General features: G+C 51.4%; 5 protein-coding genes across 5 annotated transcripts; 2 read left to right on the top strand and 3 right to left on the bottom strand.

Annotated features, from left to right (window-relative positions):
- Nucleotides 1-90: 90 nt before the first annotated feature.
- On the bottom strand, nt 91-1,736 carry CGGC5_v015237 (uncharacterized protein; the record flags this gene model as incomplete). The annotated part of the gene is made up of 7 exons (XM_066153222.1): nt 91-98; nt 489-509; nt 827-862; nt 926-1,009; nt 1,075-1,119; nt 1,637-1,670; nt 1,731-1,736. The coding sequence occupies 7 exons, from the start codon at nt 1,734-1,736 to the stop codon at nt 91-93; spliced, it is 234 nt and encodes a 77-aa protein (XP_066007464.1).
- A 1,858-nt stretch (nt 1,737-3,594) lies between these two features.
- CGGC5_v015236 (uncharacterized protein) lies at nt 3,595-4,284 on the top strand (the record flags this gene model as incomplete). The annotated part of the gene is made up of 5 exons (XM_032022171.1): nt 3,595-3,887; nt 3,942-4,000; nt 4,055-4,079; nt 4,160-4,195; nt 4,254-4,284. 5 exons carry the CDS (start codon nt 3,595-3,597, stop codon nt 4,282-4,284), a joined length of 444 nt encoding a protein of 147 aa, XP_031880870.1.
- A 3,473-nt stretch (nt 4,285-7,757) lies between these two features.
- RSN1-0 (Uncharacterized protein) lies at nt 7,758-10,914 on the bottom strand (the record flags this gene model as incomplete). Its single annotated transcript, XM_032022169.1, has 6 exons — nt 7,758-8,710; nt 8,761-9,156; nt 9,217-10,212; nt 10,264-10,556; nt 10,608-10,849; nt 10,906-10,914. 6 exons carry the CDS (start codon nt 10,912-10,914, stop codon nt 7,758-7,760), a joined length of 2,889 nt encoding a protein of 962 aa, XP_031880866.1.
- A 1,972-nt stretch (nt 10,915-12,886) lies between these two features.
- Nucleotides 12,887-14,089, bottom strand: DIT1-0 (Spore wall maturation protein DIT1; the record flags this gene model as incomplete). Its single annotated transcript, XM_032022168.1, has 3 exons — nt 12,887-13,150; nt 13,212-13,597; nt 13,660-14,089. 3 exons carry the CDS (start codon nt 14,087-14,089, stop codon nt 12,887-12,889), a joined length of 1,080 nt encoding a protein of 359 aa, XP_031880867.1.
- A 1,035-nt stretch (nt 14,090-15,124) lies between these two features.
- Nucleotides 15,125-18,957, top strand: FUB8-4 (Non-canonical non-ribosomal peptide synthetase FUB8; the record flags this gene model as incomplete). Its single annotated transcript, XM_032022167.1, has 6 exons — nt 15,125-15,359; nt 15,410-15,462; nt 15,527-15,946; nt 15,998-16,220; nt 16,283-16,701; nt 16,771-18,957. 6 exons carry the CDS (start codon nt 15,125-15,127, stop codon nt 18,955-18,957), a joined length of 3,537 nt encoding a protein of 1,178 aa, XP_031880868.1.
- Nucleotides 18,958-19,077: the final 120 nt, after the last annotated feature.

Below are 19,077 nucleotides of genomic sequence, written 5' to 3'. Positions count from 1 at the left end.
CCACCTCTCGCAGTAAGCGGTAGGCCTTGGCCATGACCGTGAAGCAACTCGTGTGTATTTATCATCTCCGTAGCTACGTATATCTGGCGTCTACTTCTCTTAATTATTCTTGTTAGAATGGAAGCTCAATAATATTGTTAAATCATGGGCAAAAAAAAAAAAAAAAAAAAACTACGCCAATGTACACGTCGGACATGAAAGTAGTCTTTTCATGCTACATTAACTACGATATGTCGCACTGGTCTTTCCCAGACAATATGCTAGTTCTGGATGTCGGTGCTTGTCAGGGGTTGGACCAGGGGTATTGGTTCCAGACCACCGCCGTTTGTGGGGGAAAACACCGGGCAAGGGAGAGGTGCCAAAAAAAAAAAAAAAAAAAAAAAAGGGGGGGGAGGCCGAAGGAGAAAAGTCCAAGGACGCAAGTGGCCCGAAAAGGACGGGTAATCTACGCAGAATGTTTTGCAAATAATGATGTGAACCGTACTTACTGCTGCCAAGAAACTTGTGCTCTGTCATTCCAAATCCTCCTCAGGGTCCGAAGATGGCGCGGTGTCGGAATCGTGATTAAGGTTGATCGGCAAGCTAGAGCTTTCGGAGCAATCTTCGTGATCGTGACCGCGAGTCTGGACTCTATCGACGCGGCAACGGGAGCAGCGAGGATAGTGACAGTTGGGGCACGGGTCCACCACCACCGTCATGCCACTTTGGCCGCAATAGCACTGGTTTGGTATCAATATATGGATAGCTTCGGGTCTGGTGGGTCGATGTCGTCCAGGCAGACAATACCTAGCGGTGGGCAGTGGAGTGGGTTATATCGGAAACATACGCATGTCCACATAAAAGCGTACTTTTTGCGGGGTGGCTAGCGACAGAGTAATTGTTAGTGACGTGGATCAAGTATTTGAGCAATCGGTAAGAAGCAGACCATCCTTTGCGTTTCTTCGATCGTGAGGCGGCGCAGGCCACCACGTTTTGTCCAGGGCTTCGATCTTGCGATTGGTCGGGAGTTCTAAGGCCGCATGCATTAGCCGAGTTGTCCGTTATTGGATGGCCGGAAAAGGAGGCTGTCGAAACGCCCGGAGTAGAAGCCAGAGGTTGTGATGGTGGTGGTGGTGTCGACTCGTAGGGCTCGGATTGGCGGTCGTGCCCAATGGATGAGGAGGGGGAAATTCCAATCGCAAGGAAGTCCAGAAGATAGCGAATGGGCTATACTAAAGTTGCTGTAGCCATTGGTGCTTCAAGCTGCTGGACGCACGAGATTCGGGCCGCTGCTTGTGGTGGAAAACTGCGTTCGCAAACGGGATCGTCTCTCGGCCTCTGTTCTCCTGGCTGATCACGTGACACTGCCTCGCCATCATCGCAAGAGATATCATTGCCATCTCAAGATGAGGCCTCGAGGCCAAGAATGCAAGCCCGGTGATAGGCGTAAATATTGGCAATTTTGACTTCAATTGAGTAATCAAAGCCGCGAGTCTATGTGTTGACTCAGTGATCGTGAACTGAAATCGTTCCATAAATGGCTTTTGGATAACAGGGCTCTCCAGGCATTTACTTCATGTTCCGTTTGGGGGCGAGAAACAATTGCTTTGAAACAGTGCCGCTAGCCCACAGACTAGTTGTAATTGTGGGGACTGACACTTGGCAGCCACACATATTTGACCACTGATTACCTGCGCGAAGAGTCAGAAGTTGGTGAGCTTCTGTAAGGAGGAATTAATTAGGTACTCAACTTCCATTGCCAGTCCAGTGCAAAATAACGCTAAAAAGTAATAGGCCATGAGGGCAGCCTCACACTGAATGAGGTGGTGGAGGGTTTCGCTGAGTGGCCCCTGTAGTGAAGCGGCCCGGCGCGCCGCAGGCCAGGATGTCATCCTCGCAGCAGCCACTCGTCCGTCTTCCGCGACAGAAATTTGATTTTCGCCATTGAGTTTTGTTGACAGGCTTCGAGAATATTCGGTGTCGCTCATGAGTAAGTAATCCTGTTCATTAGGTCAATCAGCTTTCATCCGATGGGCAGCAAACTGTCCCCCCAACCAACACCAACATCCGACGACTGTCTTTGGATCGGCGGGCCTTGGATGGATCGGTCGCTCCCGAAGGCTGACTCCAACGCACCTTCCTCTGATATCACTGTTAAGTCGTTAGCTCGGTGTCATTCTGGAGCGCTGGAAAAGCAGGAGTAGCACCGTATAAGGAAGGGTGTTGCGATGCAGACACATGGCAACCAGCCATGGGATAGCGGCCCAAATGAAGCACAATTGCGACGAAAGCCACCAACTCGGGCGTCTGTCATTCCATTTGTGCACATTGACGCATGCATGCCCGCACGACAATCGAGGCGGTGCGCCGTCACAGGACCAGACCGTGAGCTGGTTGTTGGATTGCACACATTTTGGTATTTGGGAAAGCGATGCGCGAGGAACGAGAAACGAGGCGGGAGACGATCGGAATTTTTCGATAAATTCGGTTGTTCGGTTAAGCTGACGATACATATCGCGGGAGATAGCCGTGGACCATAGTGAGGTGGTCGTAACGAGGCAACTAGAAGGCAACCCGTTGGGCATGATCAGCACGAAGTCACCGCGGTCACGCACTTTGATCAGCCCAATTGCCAAGAAACTCCAGGGTAAGCAGGTCATATGAGCATGAATCTGGCTGTCCTTCGTTACTGAGCGTTGGGGATCCATCCTACCATTGGTGCCACGATTATAAGTGTGGCATGTGGCACTGAGGTCATGATTCCCGACAATGGCCAAGTATCGTGATGGAATGAACAGGACTGTTGGCAGCCTGTCTACCTGGCCTCAATATGTGAAGTTTGGAATCCGGCAATGACGGAGGCGCGAATAAGAAGCAGGTTTCTTGCGTAGTCCGAGGACGCGCTGGACGTAGTAGGTAAGGAGTCAGAAAGATGGAAAGTAACTTATCCGACAATACCCGTTCGAGTGGCGGTTTGTTTCCGCTTCGCAGCACTTTATTAACCCATGCGATGCACGATCACCCATGTCGCTCGCTGTCCTTCACTGTTGATGAAATCCGCCAACAAAACGTCTTGCCGGATTCAAATGCTGCACGGTACATTTGCTTCAATTTGGATAGGTCGAGAGCGGTGGCGTCTTTTCTCAGTACCGCTCTGGCGGTGAGTGATGTCAAAGGTACAAGTATCCTGCAGTGTAGGCATGCGCAGGTGACAAGATGACACACTTGCATGCATATAACTTCTTGCAGCCATAATCTCAGGAGACGTTCAACGGCTTCCGTTGCTGAAATATCTTTGAAATAACTGCGCTTTAGCATATCTTCTGAGAAGCACAGCTAGTTTATTATCAGCTGGATGCATCTAAGAACCCGATTCCAGATTGATGCCAACTTTGCACGTGGTAGAAATCGACATCGTCCACAAACCCAAGTTCCCATGCCAGACCGCACCATCGCTAATGACCTTCCCAAGTCGCTCCAATGGAACGCTACAAATGAATGCACTGTCCCGTGTCTGGGACAGTGGACTACCGGCACCCCCAAAGACCGAGTGAAGGTCTCTTTTGCCAAAGGAGGTGACCCAACACAGCCCCTTCTTTGGATCATGTGATCATAATGCTGGTGCGACCTGCGGTACTTGTTCGTGTCCCTTCCGATTTCATCTTCCGTCCATCGAAGTTGCTCGAGTACGCAGTGGACATTTCACTCATTCATCCCGGCACACAAAAAGCGCTCGCAAGAACCAGGTCATTTCTGTCACGCACCGAAGAATATTGTTTCCCAACGCGATTCAACAAGCCACGGAAGCTCTTGGGTTCCATCCGAGACATAACGGCGCACATTTTGAGTCCCCTTCGGTCAATTGCCCCCTCTCTCAACATTGCGCGAGTCTTAGATACCCTCCGCAAGTTCGCTGCTGCCCCTTTTTGCTGCAGTCGACATAGCTAAACGTCTCACAATAGCTCCAAATACGAACAAAAAAACGGAACTATCGAAGCCCTAATGCTGAGACTGTGTCTTGGTGCCAGGTAGGGTAGAACAATTTGTCATCGAAGAAGGCTAGCTTTCCCACAAGGGCGAGAGAAAATCTTCGCAATATGGTATGTCATGCCTAGGACCCCAGACACCACAACCAGTTCTTCGTCAATAATGGTTATAACTAAGATGTTTTCCTCCGCAGCCTGCTAGGCCGAAATTCGGCTTTGTGTGGACATGTGTAAGTCAAAGCCGATCTGCTATAATGATGATTGACCACCCACTTACGTACTCAACAGTGCTACTGTGGCCACGGTGGGATACCCGTAGCTTTAGACCCTTGTGTCAATTGCAAGTACCCCCGATGCGCTCGTTGTAGGGTGGATAGGGTCAAGCGGAATAAACCGAGCTCAAGGACTGGCTTCGATATCCGTCTCATAACAGCAGGAATTTATAGAACGTCAGAAACCCACATAGAATGGCAGGTATGACAGGGTTTGAATCTATCAAAGGAGGGCATGGGCAAAAGAAGCGAAGAGGAGATTCTGGTATATGACCGCGGGAGAATATGAGTTCACTTATTTGTAGCTTAGCATCGACTTCATGACTTGCATTAGCGTTGTCTTCTTAGTAGCAAAAAAATGTATTTTGAAGATCGGACGTCATATCTCGGAATCTAAAAGCATGACGGTACCCCACTCAATAGAACGATTTGATCAATCAGGAACAGGATTGGATTCACTTTGCAACAACTGTCAAGCGCCTCAAGCCAATGGAAACCCAGGGGGTTGCTTGAATCACATGCATACGGGGTACAGGATGCATGCAAACATGCCTGCATTGTTTCCTCTGCCACACTACATCTTGAAGAGTACATCTTCTCTCGATCCACAGGGGTTCTCGAGTTAGAAAATTAGGGCTGCCAGTTTTCTTCGCGATAATACTCATCCAATATGATGAAAATACGAAAGGGGAAGGGCCAGCTGTGAAACGCCCGGGCTTTGTTCATGGGTATGAATGATCTGCAATATGCGAAAATTTTCTGGTCTTTGGTGAACGGCACCTTTTGAATATGAGAAGCGCTCAAGAAGACCGAATATACACAAAGGGGGGGGGGGGGGGGACGACACGGTGATAATGCCCGAAAGGCGCAACGGGCTTCAACAGGTAAGACTTCTCGGGAGGTTGATTCATATTGATAGCGGCAAATATCGACACGTTGGGAAATACTCGGTCTGGCGGAGGATTGATTGTTGAGATTTGTGTTTTGAAGTGAAGGCGATAGATTTCCTAAAAGGAGGGAGGCTTTTGTGGCACTATTGAAGTACAACTGGCATATGTTGCCCTCATCTTCTGTAGGGCTTTGCAGGAACGGGTGACTCCAGAGAGGCATCCAGAAAGATCTTTGGTAGATGGTACACGAAGATTTCCAGACACAGCACGTCCTACTGCTCATGCGTAGAAAATTTGCAAGAATACAAACAGAGAGGCAAAAGACGGTTTATTGATAAAGTTTGAGACAACAAGTCGTGGCGTTGAGTGCACATGTTCCCAAATCCTCGTTAGTCGTCTTCTCGCGTGCTTTTCCAATTGAGTGCCGTCATGATCATGTCTAGATCGATCCAGATCTATGCATTTCCTCTTGGGGACGTATGGTGATGATGGCCCAGACCGAAACGAACGAGCATCTTTTCTACCCGGCAGCGGGAACATCGAGGATAATGGCACATGGGGCAAGGATCGGCCACCACAGAAAGGCCCCCCTGGCCGCAGTAGCACTGGAATGTGTTAGATCCCCTTGCGGTCATGGTCTATGAAATTTTGGAGTGAACGAGGCTTGAGTCGTTTGACTCAGAGTCAGACAGGAACTTTGACGCACACAAGTCCAAATCCACTTGTACTTTTTGCGAGAGACACCCTAAATGAAAGGGAGAACGGCGTTAGATCGCGGGGTGAAATCCTCAGAGTGCGCGCCAAGGGATTGAAGAACAGTCTCACCATGATGAGCCTTCGCACCGATGATTGACAATGTTGCGGGTTTCGCTGGTTCGAAATACGCTTGCTTTTTTTTCGCCCTGGAGAATGATCTTTTCCTAAGCATGGAATTTCTCAGAGGGAGAAAGTCAGCTGGAATGCGGATGTGATGAGGAACGTAGGAGTCGGAATGCCAGAGGGGCGAGGCACCTACTTTTAAAGGACTCCCGCCACTCCGAATAGCAAAGATCAAGCCGCTTCTGAGTTTCGGACAGCCGCATAAGTTTCGTCATAAGAATGGAGACTCATTCGGTAAGCGAAACTCAAAATTCAGATTCATTATTCTTACTTGTGCAGCGGCGGAGGAGTCGTTGGCATTGTGACGGCTGGCAAAATAGATCCCTAACAGTGGATGAACATATTTATCCAGGACTGATGTCTTGGTGTCAGCTGTCACATCTGCTTCTTGCCAAGTTACGCTGTGACCATCTTGGGGGTGAGGATATCCAGCCCAAGTAGGGATTGCCGTTGAGATATCTGAGAGGCATCAACATGAGACAGTTTAAGCCCGAAATCAAGGCGGCCAATGATCCTGGTGATGATCTCTCAGGTCATTCCAACCAGGAAGCCTTTCCCATTTTGATGGTCCTGTCGCTGAGAGTTCTTTCACATGCTTTCCTCTCATCTGTAAATACACAGATACGGACATGGAGCATTCGCTTCCATGCGTCTGCGTTCACGAGCCCAACCTTGACCTGGAAATCTTCGTCGAGTGCGATACAGGCAGAAATAGCGCGTCTCGTACTAAACCAGAGCTCAATACCGGAGTGCGTTGTTGGAGTAAAGAAATATGACCCTTGATCATCACTTCACTGTGATGCTGCAAGCCGGAAGGCCGGAATCGGAGGCTACTCGGCTATGACGGTGCTCGAAATAGCATACAATTTTCGCAAGAAGGAACTCGAATCCGAATGAAATTTGCGGAAAAAGGAATTAGTGAGACACCATACCCCGGAGGCAACTGCACGAGACCTGGTTGCACTGACCTGTCCAACTTTGATTCGAACAGGCGTTAACTGGATTTGGGTGAAGAACCAGGAGCCCGTAGCCGCCATCGGTCAGAGATGCAAGGAATACACGTAGAAGCATCACGCCACCTAGTTTATGAACGAATGAACGATGGCAAAAGAATGGGCCTCTTATGGAAATGCTGAAGAGCTTGCCTGAGCAGAGCTGGACGTGGTCATGAGTGGTATTGAGTTCGTATCGAACGTTTGTCTCGCCTGCGTCACCCGTTAAGCACCGCACTAGCTCGTGGAACATTCAAAAAATTCAAACGAAATCAACCTTCATTCAAACATAATTCTCAGTAGATGATGGTGGCTGGTAATGACTGGCCTTGCAGGGTGTCAAGCATCTCCTTGGACCTGCGTCTGAAGGGAGTCCAATCAGACGTGGCCGCCCATTAGAGTTTATTTTTGTATGGTTCGGGCGGCACAGAATCCTGGGGACCCATACATTTAGGCAAACGGCAACGTGGCATTCATGTTGATGATGGGGGTTTAGCCCCTTGGACGCGTTTGAGCACCAATGTGCTCACAAGTTGAGCCGCATTCCATACGTCACTGACAGGGGCACTGCGTTACCCGAGAGCGGTCAGCTGACCGGCAGCCGGGATTATAAACGCCGCGCCTTCAGTTTGCGTCGAACGTGACAACACGTAGTGTGGTGCATGACCTTGATTTCAGAAGGTTGGCGGTAGTAAACATACAGCATCTTTATATTATATTATCCCTCAGTACTCCAAGCGCCGCGCTGTACGACAAAACCTAGTATAACACTCGCGGCACCCAAAAAGGAGCCTTCTGCAAATCGACTTCTATCCTACACTTATCATTGAGGTCGGCACCCTCGTCCGAGCACCCCACAACCTTCCGGCAATGCTCCACTTCTTGCCGGCTGACTCCCGCTGGGTCCCGTGGGATCCACAACACCGGAGGCGGAGACGCCATTTCCGGTGGCCAGTATGCACGGCGAGCGTAGTCCGGAGGATAAGTCGCTGTTGGGTCTGGGAGATCATTGGGAATCAGACGACGAAGGGTCGCAAAGTCGTCGAACACACCAGGATGTAACCAATGGAGGAGGAAGTTGGGCTTTATGGACGGGTCTGGTGCGATCCAGTAGGTAAGATATCCAAGAGGACGCGCTAGGCCCCAATTATTGGCGGCTTCTTGAGCCTTTTTGAGAATCTGGCCACTGGACCAGTCAGTGACGGACACCATCAGTCCGCTGGCGCCTTCTACACCACGGGTACCGTGGGTTTCATGTGCAGGTCCTTCGCTTTCGTCGATGGGGTCCAGGAAGTCCGGGTACGACATGTTGATGTCCGCATCCGTGAGGAAGTCGTCTTGAGGGTACTGGGTCATAGGTCCACCGTCGAGCTCTTCCATCTCAAGTGCCAGCGCCCGCGGAATGTTATATAGCAATGGCGATACGGCCTCGCGGAGGGAGATGTGCACTAGCGCGGTGAAGACGAGGAAGGCGACCATGAGTACCATGGGTATATATGCCTCGCGCAAAACAAACAGACCGACGAGGCATATCGTGGCCAGATACAGGCCAACCAGCAAGTGCATGAGCGCGCGAGGGTAGACCAAGCCTCGCGTGTCAATGGACGCATTGCTGACGTACATTAGGTTGTACTTGTAAACAAGGTAAATGCAGGAAAATCCAGCAGTCGCAAAGCCCAGGACGACGGGTGCGATACAGGAATAACTGATAGCTACGAGAGGTTAGCATACTCCAGCGCAAGTCATGGAATGGTCAGCTTACCAATGACACCCATATTCGTGAAGACGGGGAAAACTGCTCCCCAGTGGATTGGGCGATCTCTGTGCCATATCCTGAAGAGACCACGAGGGTTGTCGAAGCTTTTGGCAAGAAGATGATGGCGGACAACGTCAAAAGCCCTGACGAGAGAGGCAGCTCCCACCGCCAAGCATTGGATGAGGATGTATGAGATGTAAAAGTTGGAGGCTTTTGGTAGGTTCTCGGCAAGAAGGTCCTTGGCTGAGAGGGGATCCTTGAGAACTTGAGTGAATGCAGCCGAAGCCGCCGATGTAAGCGTCGTGACGAGGAACACCTGCACGACTTGAAAGGCGAAGTAGGCATGTTGAACGAAGAGCTCGATCAGTGATAGAGATGGAACTCCAGCGAGTCTAGCGCATCCTGTACGAAAATTGATTAGCAAGAAGGCAGATACGAGGCAGTTGAATGGGGTGGGCTCACCTCTCAGGATCCATGGGACAATCGCCATGAGGAAAGACAGCGCCAAGGCAGGCAGGAGACCGCTGATGATGCCGGTGACTGCATCGGGCAATTGTACAATCCATGATAAAAACGGGAAAGTTTCGGCGAGGAACTTGATATTCGAGATCACACCGACGAACGCTGAAGGAACGGACCAGAATATGATAGCGGTAGCGATGGCTGTTCGCATCAGGAACCCTCGAACGATGCGCTCGAACCACTGCATCCTCAGTGAGCTCCAAACAATCTCGTCGGGCTTCATGCCGATATGACGTGGTGACATGTGCAGTGGTCGATTATGTGCGAGAGTCTGGCAGGCACGTTCGGCGTCAGCTTGGGAAGAGAACTCGACGAAGGCGGCAGGCAGTCGTCGACCTTCGCCTTTGAGGAACCCGCGACGAAGCTTGTTGATCTGCTTCGTCAAAGCCTTGATGCGGTTCCGAGTCCACTTAATGGTATCGACGCGACGGAAGAAGTTTGCCAACGGTCGGTGGTAGGGACGCTCGTCAGCGCCGATCCATTGTGCCGCAACTGAGCCATTCACATCTGGCAAGACAGTATTCTCGTGGTACGGGTAGCCCTTCTCGGCATCGGCAGATTCTTCAGATCGGGAACTCGAAGTCGGACTTGACACGGTCTCAGGAGCTGTGACCCCTGCAGCTTTCAGTTGTTTGTTGCGACGCTGGTTCGCCATCTTGATCAGGCGGATCTCTGCCTTTTCCAACCGTGCAGCCGTTTCGTCCCGCTCCTTGACAAGTCTCTCCAGGTCGCTGGTATCTCGAGGAATCCAGACATTCTTGACAGTGTCGCCAAAGACTTTTCGAAGGCGAGCAGCGTCCATGTACTTCGGGGGCACGCAGCTGAACAAGACTGTCCTGGATGACAGCCTTTTGGAATAGTATGGTGATAATAGATAGGCATGACGGAGGTTGATGTAGTATATGCACTCGCGATAGATGGTAAATAGGATAAATCCTGGTGCAGGTGTTAGGATACGATCGCACTTAGTAGCGTCTTGCAACTGACCGAAGAAGATCCATGCGATGATAGCATGTGCGAAGAATATGTGCGAGTTTTTGATGTTACCGATTGTGATGCGATCCAGCTGCGTGAGACCACCACCTCCGTTGGCATGAATGGACATCAACGTTGGCCATGTGATGCAGCAGCCAACGAAGCATATCAAAGCGAGAACCTTGAGGTAGCGCAGGAACAGGAACGCATCCAGCGTTGATCGATTCAGGATGGCGGTGTCGGGTTCCCTCCAGAAGGGTTTGACCCAGTCCAACCAACCCTTGGGCAGGGGTATGCTTTGTTCACTACGAACATGTCAGTTGTGATGTCAACATAGAGCGAAAAAGGGTTCGTACTGCGAGAAGAGACTCCTTAGAATGGTCCGCGGGGAGTAGACGCGATGACTTCTGCGTCGCAGAATCCAGAAGACGAGGATACAGACGACAGCGTAGATGAGAACGGGCACGAGAGTGCTGACAAGCGACATCAACGATGACGAGTCAGAGCCGTCAATCTGGAGTTTGCTGAGGGTTCCGCCCGTGGAGTTGTCCCGGGCGGATCCCACTCGGCCATCACCTGATGAGCCATCGACGGAGGGCTGTTTTCGGTCAGTCGGAAGCCGGGCCGGGGGGATCGTGCATCCGGGTGTCTTACAATGTTCATCGCGGCGGTGCTCCCACAACATGTCTCTCGTGGAAGAGTCTGCCCAGCAGGTACCAACGCGGCGGCGCAGTCGGATTGATATGTCCGCTGATGTCGATGTCGTCAACGTCGCGGCCCGGTAGATGCTAACGGATGCTGTCAGACGAACGGAAATTTGGCGGGGGCATTCGCCTCGTTAAAATCGGCAGAGGACCCCCGCGTCCTTGCAGCTGTTAGCGTGGAGGGTGGTCGAATTGGATCATTGACGGTGGCTGGCCGTTGCAGGTTGCGGCCGCCTTTGTCGGCCTCGAGGCGTGTCAAAACCCACAATCCGAATGGCGTGGGCCGTTCGCTACGGTCACTGATGTCGGCTAGCACCGAGGAGGGCGGGAGGACAATAGGCGTCCACGTCTGATCGCTACTGGATACGTTCGGACGACCTGAAGTGATTGATGCGCGATGACAGGCGGGTGGACGTTTGGCAGGCGGAAAAAGGAAAAGAGTCGAGATGATGACAGGGGATACGCTAGCCCCGTTTCGATAGTAGGCTCGCGTAAGGTGTGGGTCTGGACCCGCCGAAGGAGATCCACATGGCAAACCGAGCCACCCATTGGCTCCCTCCCGCTTGGCGTCATATCGAACCTTACATAAGCATTCTCTCGGACATGATATCGGGGCCTTGGCCAATGACAGTCCTCTGCTGGAGGATTGACTTTCTGACTAAGGACAGCCGATTCAGGGGTCTTGCCAGTTGCAGCCAGTCGGTGTGTGATGTCTCGCGCAATGCCGAGCCAAGACACCAGCTAATTCCTCAAGGCGCGTCAACTTCAAAGGAACAAAAAGAAATGCTGCCCACTTATCGGGGAAAATGCTCGAGGGCGAGGAAAAATCAGGTTTCCTCAGCGAGCTAGAGAGAACTCCCCCACAGAGGCTGAAATCTAACCAATGTGGAAGCTCGGTGTTTCCGGACGCAGCTCCGATTTCGAGGGGATCGCCAAAGATTTTCTCAGATTTCAGCTGCAGTCTTCAGCCGCCTTTTCCCCTTCGAGGAACCCCAACAACGTCTTTCGATAGTCTAGACCATCTCCTTCCTCCGTTCATCCTTGAAAAGTCCGAGCTCATCGCACCCCGCCTGTGTTGGGCATGCCAAGTCCCAGCCTGGGGGACTTTGTCACGTCGATCGGGTGCGCGGCTGACATGGAGATGGATGCCTGAAGACTTATCTGATGCAACGTGAGCTTCGAGGTGGAATCTCGGACTCGCATCAACTGTGCGAAAAGGGCATAAACCTCTTGCAGAATGAAAAAGTAGGTAATTTCCCACGATATCCCGACATCAGAGAGGGCAAAATTCGACGGCGGCGGGGCCTGTTGTCCACTTGCGATGCTTCTCTGCAAACCCGAAAAGTAGGTAGTAGGGGTAAAATGATCGGTTCGGAATCGGGGTATCGGCAATGGGTTCCCCTAGTACCGTTCTGTGGTGGATCACGGCTAGCTCTAGACCGGAATGCGTTAATACAAACGGCGGAAGGCCGATCCTGTGGCCAATATGCCTTCCTAGCGTAGACGCGTCTGTTTTCGGACTCGGGGGGCTAGATCAAGAAGACATCTCCGAGGACTTTGTGCAACGTTGTAGGTACGTGGTGTGGATTCGAAAGTTACGACTCCATTAGGAGAGTTACGAATTATGAACTAGTTACTTGTGGTAAAAATCAGTCATCAAAATCAAAGAGAACAACAACGATCAAGGCACAAAGGAATGAAGCCACGTTGACGACGCATACCTAGTATTACTAGCAAGCAACAGGGGAGGAACACCGGGAAACTTGGAATAAGAAACTGCTGGATCTTGCAATTCTATTGGTCCTTGTAATAGAGCTGTGAAGCTATCTAATAATAAGCAATCTTTCAAACAGACAATGAAGCCGGTATCTTCCCCTTCTATCATACCATAGTAACGATCTCGGCGCTATTCAGGAGTGTTTACCGAAGGATCAAACTACTTGCGCCTTCTCCTTGAAGTAACTTGGACGGCCATCCTCATAAACAATCTCCATGTTCTCGTCCTTCTTGAAGTCGCCCATTGGAGCACTCGTCCACTCGCCATCCGCCATCAATGCAACACTGCAATGCCACGGGGTCGTGAACCCCGTCTTGGTGTTGAGCAAGCTCATGGAGACCTTGTGCTCACCGGTGGACTGGTGGATGGAGAGACGCAGGTAATTGGGGAAAGCATCCTTGACCGCGCCAGCGAAAGCCTATGATGGGTCAATGGACCAGTCCAGCCACTTTCTGCAGGAGATAAAGAAGTGTGCTTACATATCCTCGGATCAGCATTTGCTTGGCCAGGAACTTCACGTCCCGCTTGTAGCCGTTACTGGTTCGGCCCTTGCCGGTGGGGAACACATGCTGCAGGTCAGATTCCAAGAATCGGCAATACCCGCGATAGGTCATCAGCGTGTCGGGGTTCTTTGCGATTTCTTGGTCGATGTCGAGGTCGTCCTTGCCGTACTTGTTCAGGAGATAGCGGCGGAAGTTGGTGGCGTTGGCAACGTAGCGGATCTCCTCGAGCCTGTCGGGCATTGGGAAGTTCATCAGGTCCCGAAGCCTGGAGAAGCCGATGTAGGTGAACCCCTTTTCGGCCGCCATGGCCCGCAGAGCTTCGCCGTAAGCCCACGTATCGCGATCCGGAATGCTTAGCAAATCTGTCATCAAATCATATCAGTTTAAAAGCTGACGGCGAAGATTATTGATAGAGTTCACTGACCATTGTAGACGAGGCCGTCAGAGATGATAGTCAGCTTAGCTCCTGGGGCGTAGATTTCACCAATGCGGATGCACATAGTGTTCAAGCGATCAAGAGCCAGCTCTTCGGCTTTATCGGGAAGATTACCGAGGACCTTGTAGACCTTGTTTGCCGACTTGAAGGGAAACGCTGGGAGACACATGTCTACTTGCTTGCCAGCCGCAACAAACTGCTCAATGACTCTGACAAACTTGGGAACACCGGCGATGAGTCGGTCCATCGTGTCATCAAACTTGTTGAGGGCGTACTCAAAAATGATGGACAAGATTTTCTTGGAAGTCTCGGTCATCTCTTCGGTCACTTCCAACCCAGCCTGAGGGGCACGGGGGAGCTTGGACTCATCCAGGGTGGACCTGGTGATGGGGCTCTGGATGCTACCAAGGAGGTGCATGATGAAAGCAGATGATAAAGAACTTGGTAAAGAAGAGAAAGGGTTTGCTCGAGATGAATTGCTGTCTGGCCTGTCGGTATCTTCTGAATTGGATCTCGACTAAGAGCAGGGCTTGCTAGATATACAGATCCACGTGGAGTTGAAGAGCCCTCGGATAGATGCTGCAGTTTCCAGATACCCGAGAATGCCATCCCAAAACATTGCCAAACACACAAGCAGCCTTAGAAGGCGCGTTTCACCATTGTCACCTTAGGCAACTACATCGAATGTTCATGATCAGTAAGACAGGATCAAGGCTGCATACGGAACAGTCTGCGCCTCCCATACGCCATCACTATGGTGTGCCTACCACTGGACATGAGCGAAAGTTGGCCGTGGGGGCATGGTGAGATTCCCGACTCCGCCAAACCGGTGCCTCATGTGGGCGCGGCACAAACCGACTTGGGCGTCAGCCCGCCTGCGGCTCAAAAGTCTGATCTTGTTGCACTTCCAAGGACGACGACTCCACTTTTAGGGCCCATTCTGGCTGTACGATGCTTCTAATGCTGCGTTCGGCATGCGAATTCTGAGATGAGACGAACATTATATCAGCTTACACGGGCTTTGCCGGCGGGATTTCCAAGCTGTTGTGCCTCTGCCCAGTTGTTGTGTGGACGGAAGAACTGGCACAAGTCCACCCTTTGGTCCGCTCGCATCCGGAGCAGTGATGTGCGATTAGAAATGAACGGTGAAGGGTTGGAGACATTTCTGTACGTCGAACGAGGTAAGCTGACTATGCGTCATGGATGAGGAACCATGGAGATAGGCGGAGGCGGTGTTGACACGGACTTTGTGTAGCCTCACTCGCCTTCCGGGATTCCAGTAGCCGTCCTGGCGGATATTGGTTTGGGAGTAGTTGAATAATATCATTTCCAAGCAATTCCCATATCATTCACTCTCTCCCGTATCCATCTGGATGAGTTAGCTCTTCAAGATACTCTTCGAACCAAGTCGGGTCTTTGCCATTTCAACTTCATCTCTTTATCTTTGACCACAATGGAAATTCCCAAGAACGTTGGCAAGAGGCTTATCCCTCAAATTCTTGATGATTTGGCTGCAACTGAGCCAAATCGTCTCGTCTTTTCCATAGCAAAGTCTTCCGACATCAGTCAAGGCTTTCACAACGTGTATGCTTATCAATTTGCCCAAGCTGTTATTAAGACGGCTTGGTGGCTTCACAAACAAGTTGGAAACACCAGAGAGATCCAACCCGTTGGTTACATCGGACCTCGTAAGTGCTGATCTCCCAGAACCGTGTTGCTTTTGGCTAATGCCTGTCAGATGACCTCCGCCACATTCTGTTGACATATGCCTGTGTCAAGGCCAACTGCACCGTAAGTTAGACTTTGTGCATGAATATTGTCAAGTAACTTACCTTACACCGTTGGGGGTGACCAGGCCTTGTTCCTGTCCGCCAAGAACAGTACCGAAGGGGCTCTTGCTGTCTTGCAAGCGGCCAAATGCAATATCTGGGTGAAGCCTCGTGGCCTGGACTACCCTCTTGTTGATGACCTTCTGCAACAGCGGGACATGCAGGTCCTCGACTTGCCTGAGCTTGATGAACTGCTTGATGCGGATGGTGCTGAGCCATACCCCTTCTACAAGACTTTCGACGAGGCGAGCCAAGAGCCTTTCTGCCTCCTCCACACGTCGGGCTCAACGGGGTTGCCAAAGCCCATTGTCTGGTCTCACGCCCTGATCGGAACAATGGATGCCGTCCGGCTCCTACCACCAACAGAAGGAGACGGCGGTATGGTCCCATGGACAGATAACTGGAACGATGGTGACAGGATCTACTCCTCATTTCCCATGAGTCATGTTAGTACTTCCCCTCAGAGTCAATAGTATCCTCGTGCTTACCAAACCCAGGGAGCCGGTATCATCATGGATATTCTCTTGCCCTCGCTCTTCAATCTTCACTGCATCTTGGGACCGCCCGGTGTCATACCCAACATGAACCTCATAGAATCTCTCGCAGAGCACGCAAAGATCGATATCTGGAGCATGGTTCCCTCGCTGGTGGACGAGCTTGGAGAAACCCCAGACGTCTTGCCCAAGCTTCGGTCTTCCAAGTTCATCTGTGCATCCGGTGGTGAGTACATGATAATAAATCCTTCAAGTAGACGATTGTAAGCTGACGCAGTCATGTCTCAGGTCCTGTCAGTCCCGTCAGCGCGTCCAAAGTGAACAACGTCATCCGAGTCCTGAACCTCACGGGCACAACAGAAGGTCTCTTCATTGGGAATCTCTGGGTAGACAGAGAAGATTGGCTCTACTTTGCATTCCATCCCTTCTCGGGCTTTGAATTCAAGGAAGTCGAACCCGGCGTCTTTGAGCATTGGGTCCATCGGAACGAACATTGCCCCTTATTTCAGGGGATCTTCCACACATTTCCCGACCAGAAGAGTATCAATCTGAAGGATCTGTACACGCAGCATCCGACCAAGCCAAAGCTCTGGGCGTACAAGGGGAGAAATGACGATGTTGTCGTTCTCTCTAATGGTTACAAGATTTCTCCCTTAGACACGGAGGCACTGGTCACGACCCACTCTGCTGTTGAAGGCTGTATCATGGTAAGCAAGCTTTGCCTTAAATCGTCGGTTGTCGTCAGCACGTAGGATTCATGTCTGACACTGTCGCAGATCGGTTCAAGTAAACCTCAGGCAGGTCTTCTAATCGAGCTGAAGGATCCATATTCAAAGACGACCGAACTTCTGGACAGCATCTGGGCTATTGTAGAGCGAGCCAACTCACTCTCTATGCACAAGAACCAGCTTCAGAGAGACTACATCACCTTCGCTGAACCAGACAAGCCGTTCATTCGCACCGACAAACGAACCATCAAGCGACGTGCTACGCTAGAGCTCTACGCCGACTATATCAAGCGCTTCTATGATTCCCGCTTGGAAGAACAAGATTCGCAGTTCACTGCCATCGACGTAAGCTCTGTCGAGTCTATCACCCAAGCGATCAGGCAGATCTTTGGCTCTCTTTCGCCAGCTCTTAACAACGCGTCGCCCGATGCAGATGTTTTTAGCTTGGGCCTAGACTCGCTCCTTGTATTCCGAGCCGTCAAGATCATCCGTGCAGCTACTGGGCTACAAGACAAGCTATCGCCTCGGCATCTATATGCTAGCCCCACGCTCGGCAAATTTGCTGCCACGATCTCGAAGTTGGTGGCTGAGAAAAAGCATCCAGCGGGCAAGAATGCCCCCGCATCAGACGAGGATTTAGACCCTACTGTGGTCAAAATGAGGAAGATGATGGACGCCCACAAGTCGCGCCTATCGCCCAAAGTCAACCCGTTTGACTTGATGAACCCCAACATCTACGTGGGCATGAAGTTCTACATACCGCTGCGCGGAGACGCACAGTACGAGGACGTATTCAACAGGCTGCACGATGGGCTTCGCAGGACTATTGAACTCATTCCAGAACTTGAAGGCAAGGTCATGCGCTGCTCGCCGCATGAGACGGGGTACAAAAATGGTGATCTTCGGATCACTTTGCCCCTGATTCCGTCAACCGCGACCCCTGAAACCAACTTCAAGAACTCTCCGCTCAGGCAACTGCGCTACAAGGATCTCTCCAATATGCTTCCTTCTTTTGAAGAATTAAGATCTGCCGGCTTTGTAGCCTCGGCCTTCAGCGACGAAGTCGTCATCGACTGCCCCTGGTTTCCGACGCTCCCGGCTGAGGTTCTTGTTGCGCAGGCAAACTTCATCAAGGGTGGGTGTATTCTCGCCATTAACATCCACCACGCGGCAGTTGATGGGATGGGAGCTATCACAGCCCTAAGAGTCTGGGCCGAGAGCTGCAGATATGTTCAGGGTGACATGTCAGCCACTTGCGACTGGCTTGATCCTGAGAGCCTCAACAGGAGCCTGCCTCACATCCTCTACGAACTCGAAGGGTATGCCAAGCCTGCACACGAGGTGGACCCTAACGTCTGGGGATTCTTAGGATTCCCAGATCCTTCAGAGCTTCAGAACGGCAATGGTCCGGTGAAGGTGGAAACGCGTCTCACGGAGTCGACATTCCCCACACCACCCCCATTCCCCCGCAAGTTTGCCTGGCCACCCGTTCCTCCGGCTGACGGTCGCCATATGAAGCCCACCACGTTTCTCGTTTCGAGCGAAAATGTGGAGAGGCTTCGACAGATGGTGCTTGCTGACCCGGAGGCCAAGGGGGCTGTGACATCCATCAGCGACGTTATCCAGGCTTTCTTCTGGCGGGCTGCAATTAGAGCTCGCTACCGCGTTGCCAAGGAGATACATGGCGAAGAATTTGGGCCAGAAGACAACGCGATTGTGGAGATGCCCATCGATGCTCGCCCCTATTTTTCTTCTCTGTTGCCCTCATCATTCATGGGCAGCTGCTTGGTTACCAACCGACCCTACATGGCGGTCGAAGAGCTTTGCTCACCAAAGACGAGCCTGGGACGCATTGCTTACCTCTTCCGCGAGGCAGCCACTCGCATCAATCCTTTCCTGGTTCATGACGCCTTCACTCTTCTCCAGTCTGTGCCCGACTACGGCATGCTTACCAACGCTTGCATGGGGTTGGCGGGGATGCACTGCATGATGAACAACCTGATGCTCTTCCAGACGACCGAAATCTCGTTCGGCGATGAGTTCTTTGAAAACCAGGGCACACCTGACACCATGAGGATTCTGATGGACCGGTTCAACACGGCTTTCAGGCTGCTGCTTATCCTCCCTATGCGTGATGATGGTTCTGTGGAGCTATTGCTGGGCACGCTCCCCGAAGAGTTCGAAACGTTGACAGCTGACGAAGAGTTTACCAAGTACGCCGCTTTTCTTGGTTAGTCACTGAGGCGGTTGAGATACTTCTTGTTCCGTCCATTTGGGTCACATAGAATCACGTTACATTAGACCATGAAAAAGGTACCTTGCGTCACAATAGACTGAGATACTTCTTGCGCCGGT

The sequence above is a fragment of the Colletotrichum fructicola genome, assembly GCF_000319635.2.
Source record: "Colletotrichum fructicola Nara gc5 chromosome Unknown KSG_Nara_v1_contig09, whole genome shotgun sequence".
Lineage (NCBI taxonomy): Eukaryota > Fungi > Ascomycota > Sordariomycetes > Glomerellales > Glomerellaceae > Colletotrichum > Colletotrichum fructicola.
This window is presented reverse-complemented; position numbering and strand designations above follow the sequence as displayed.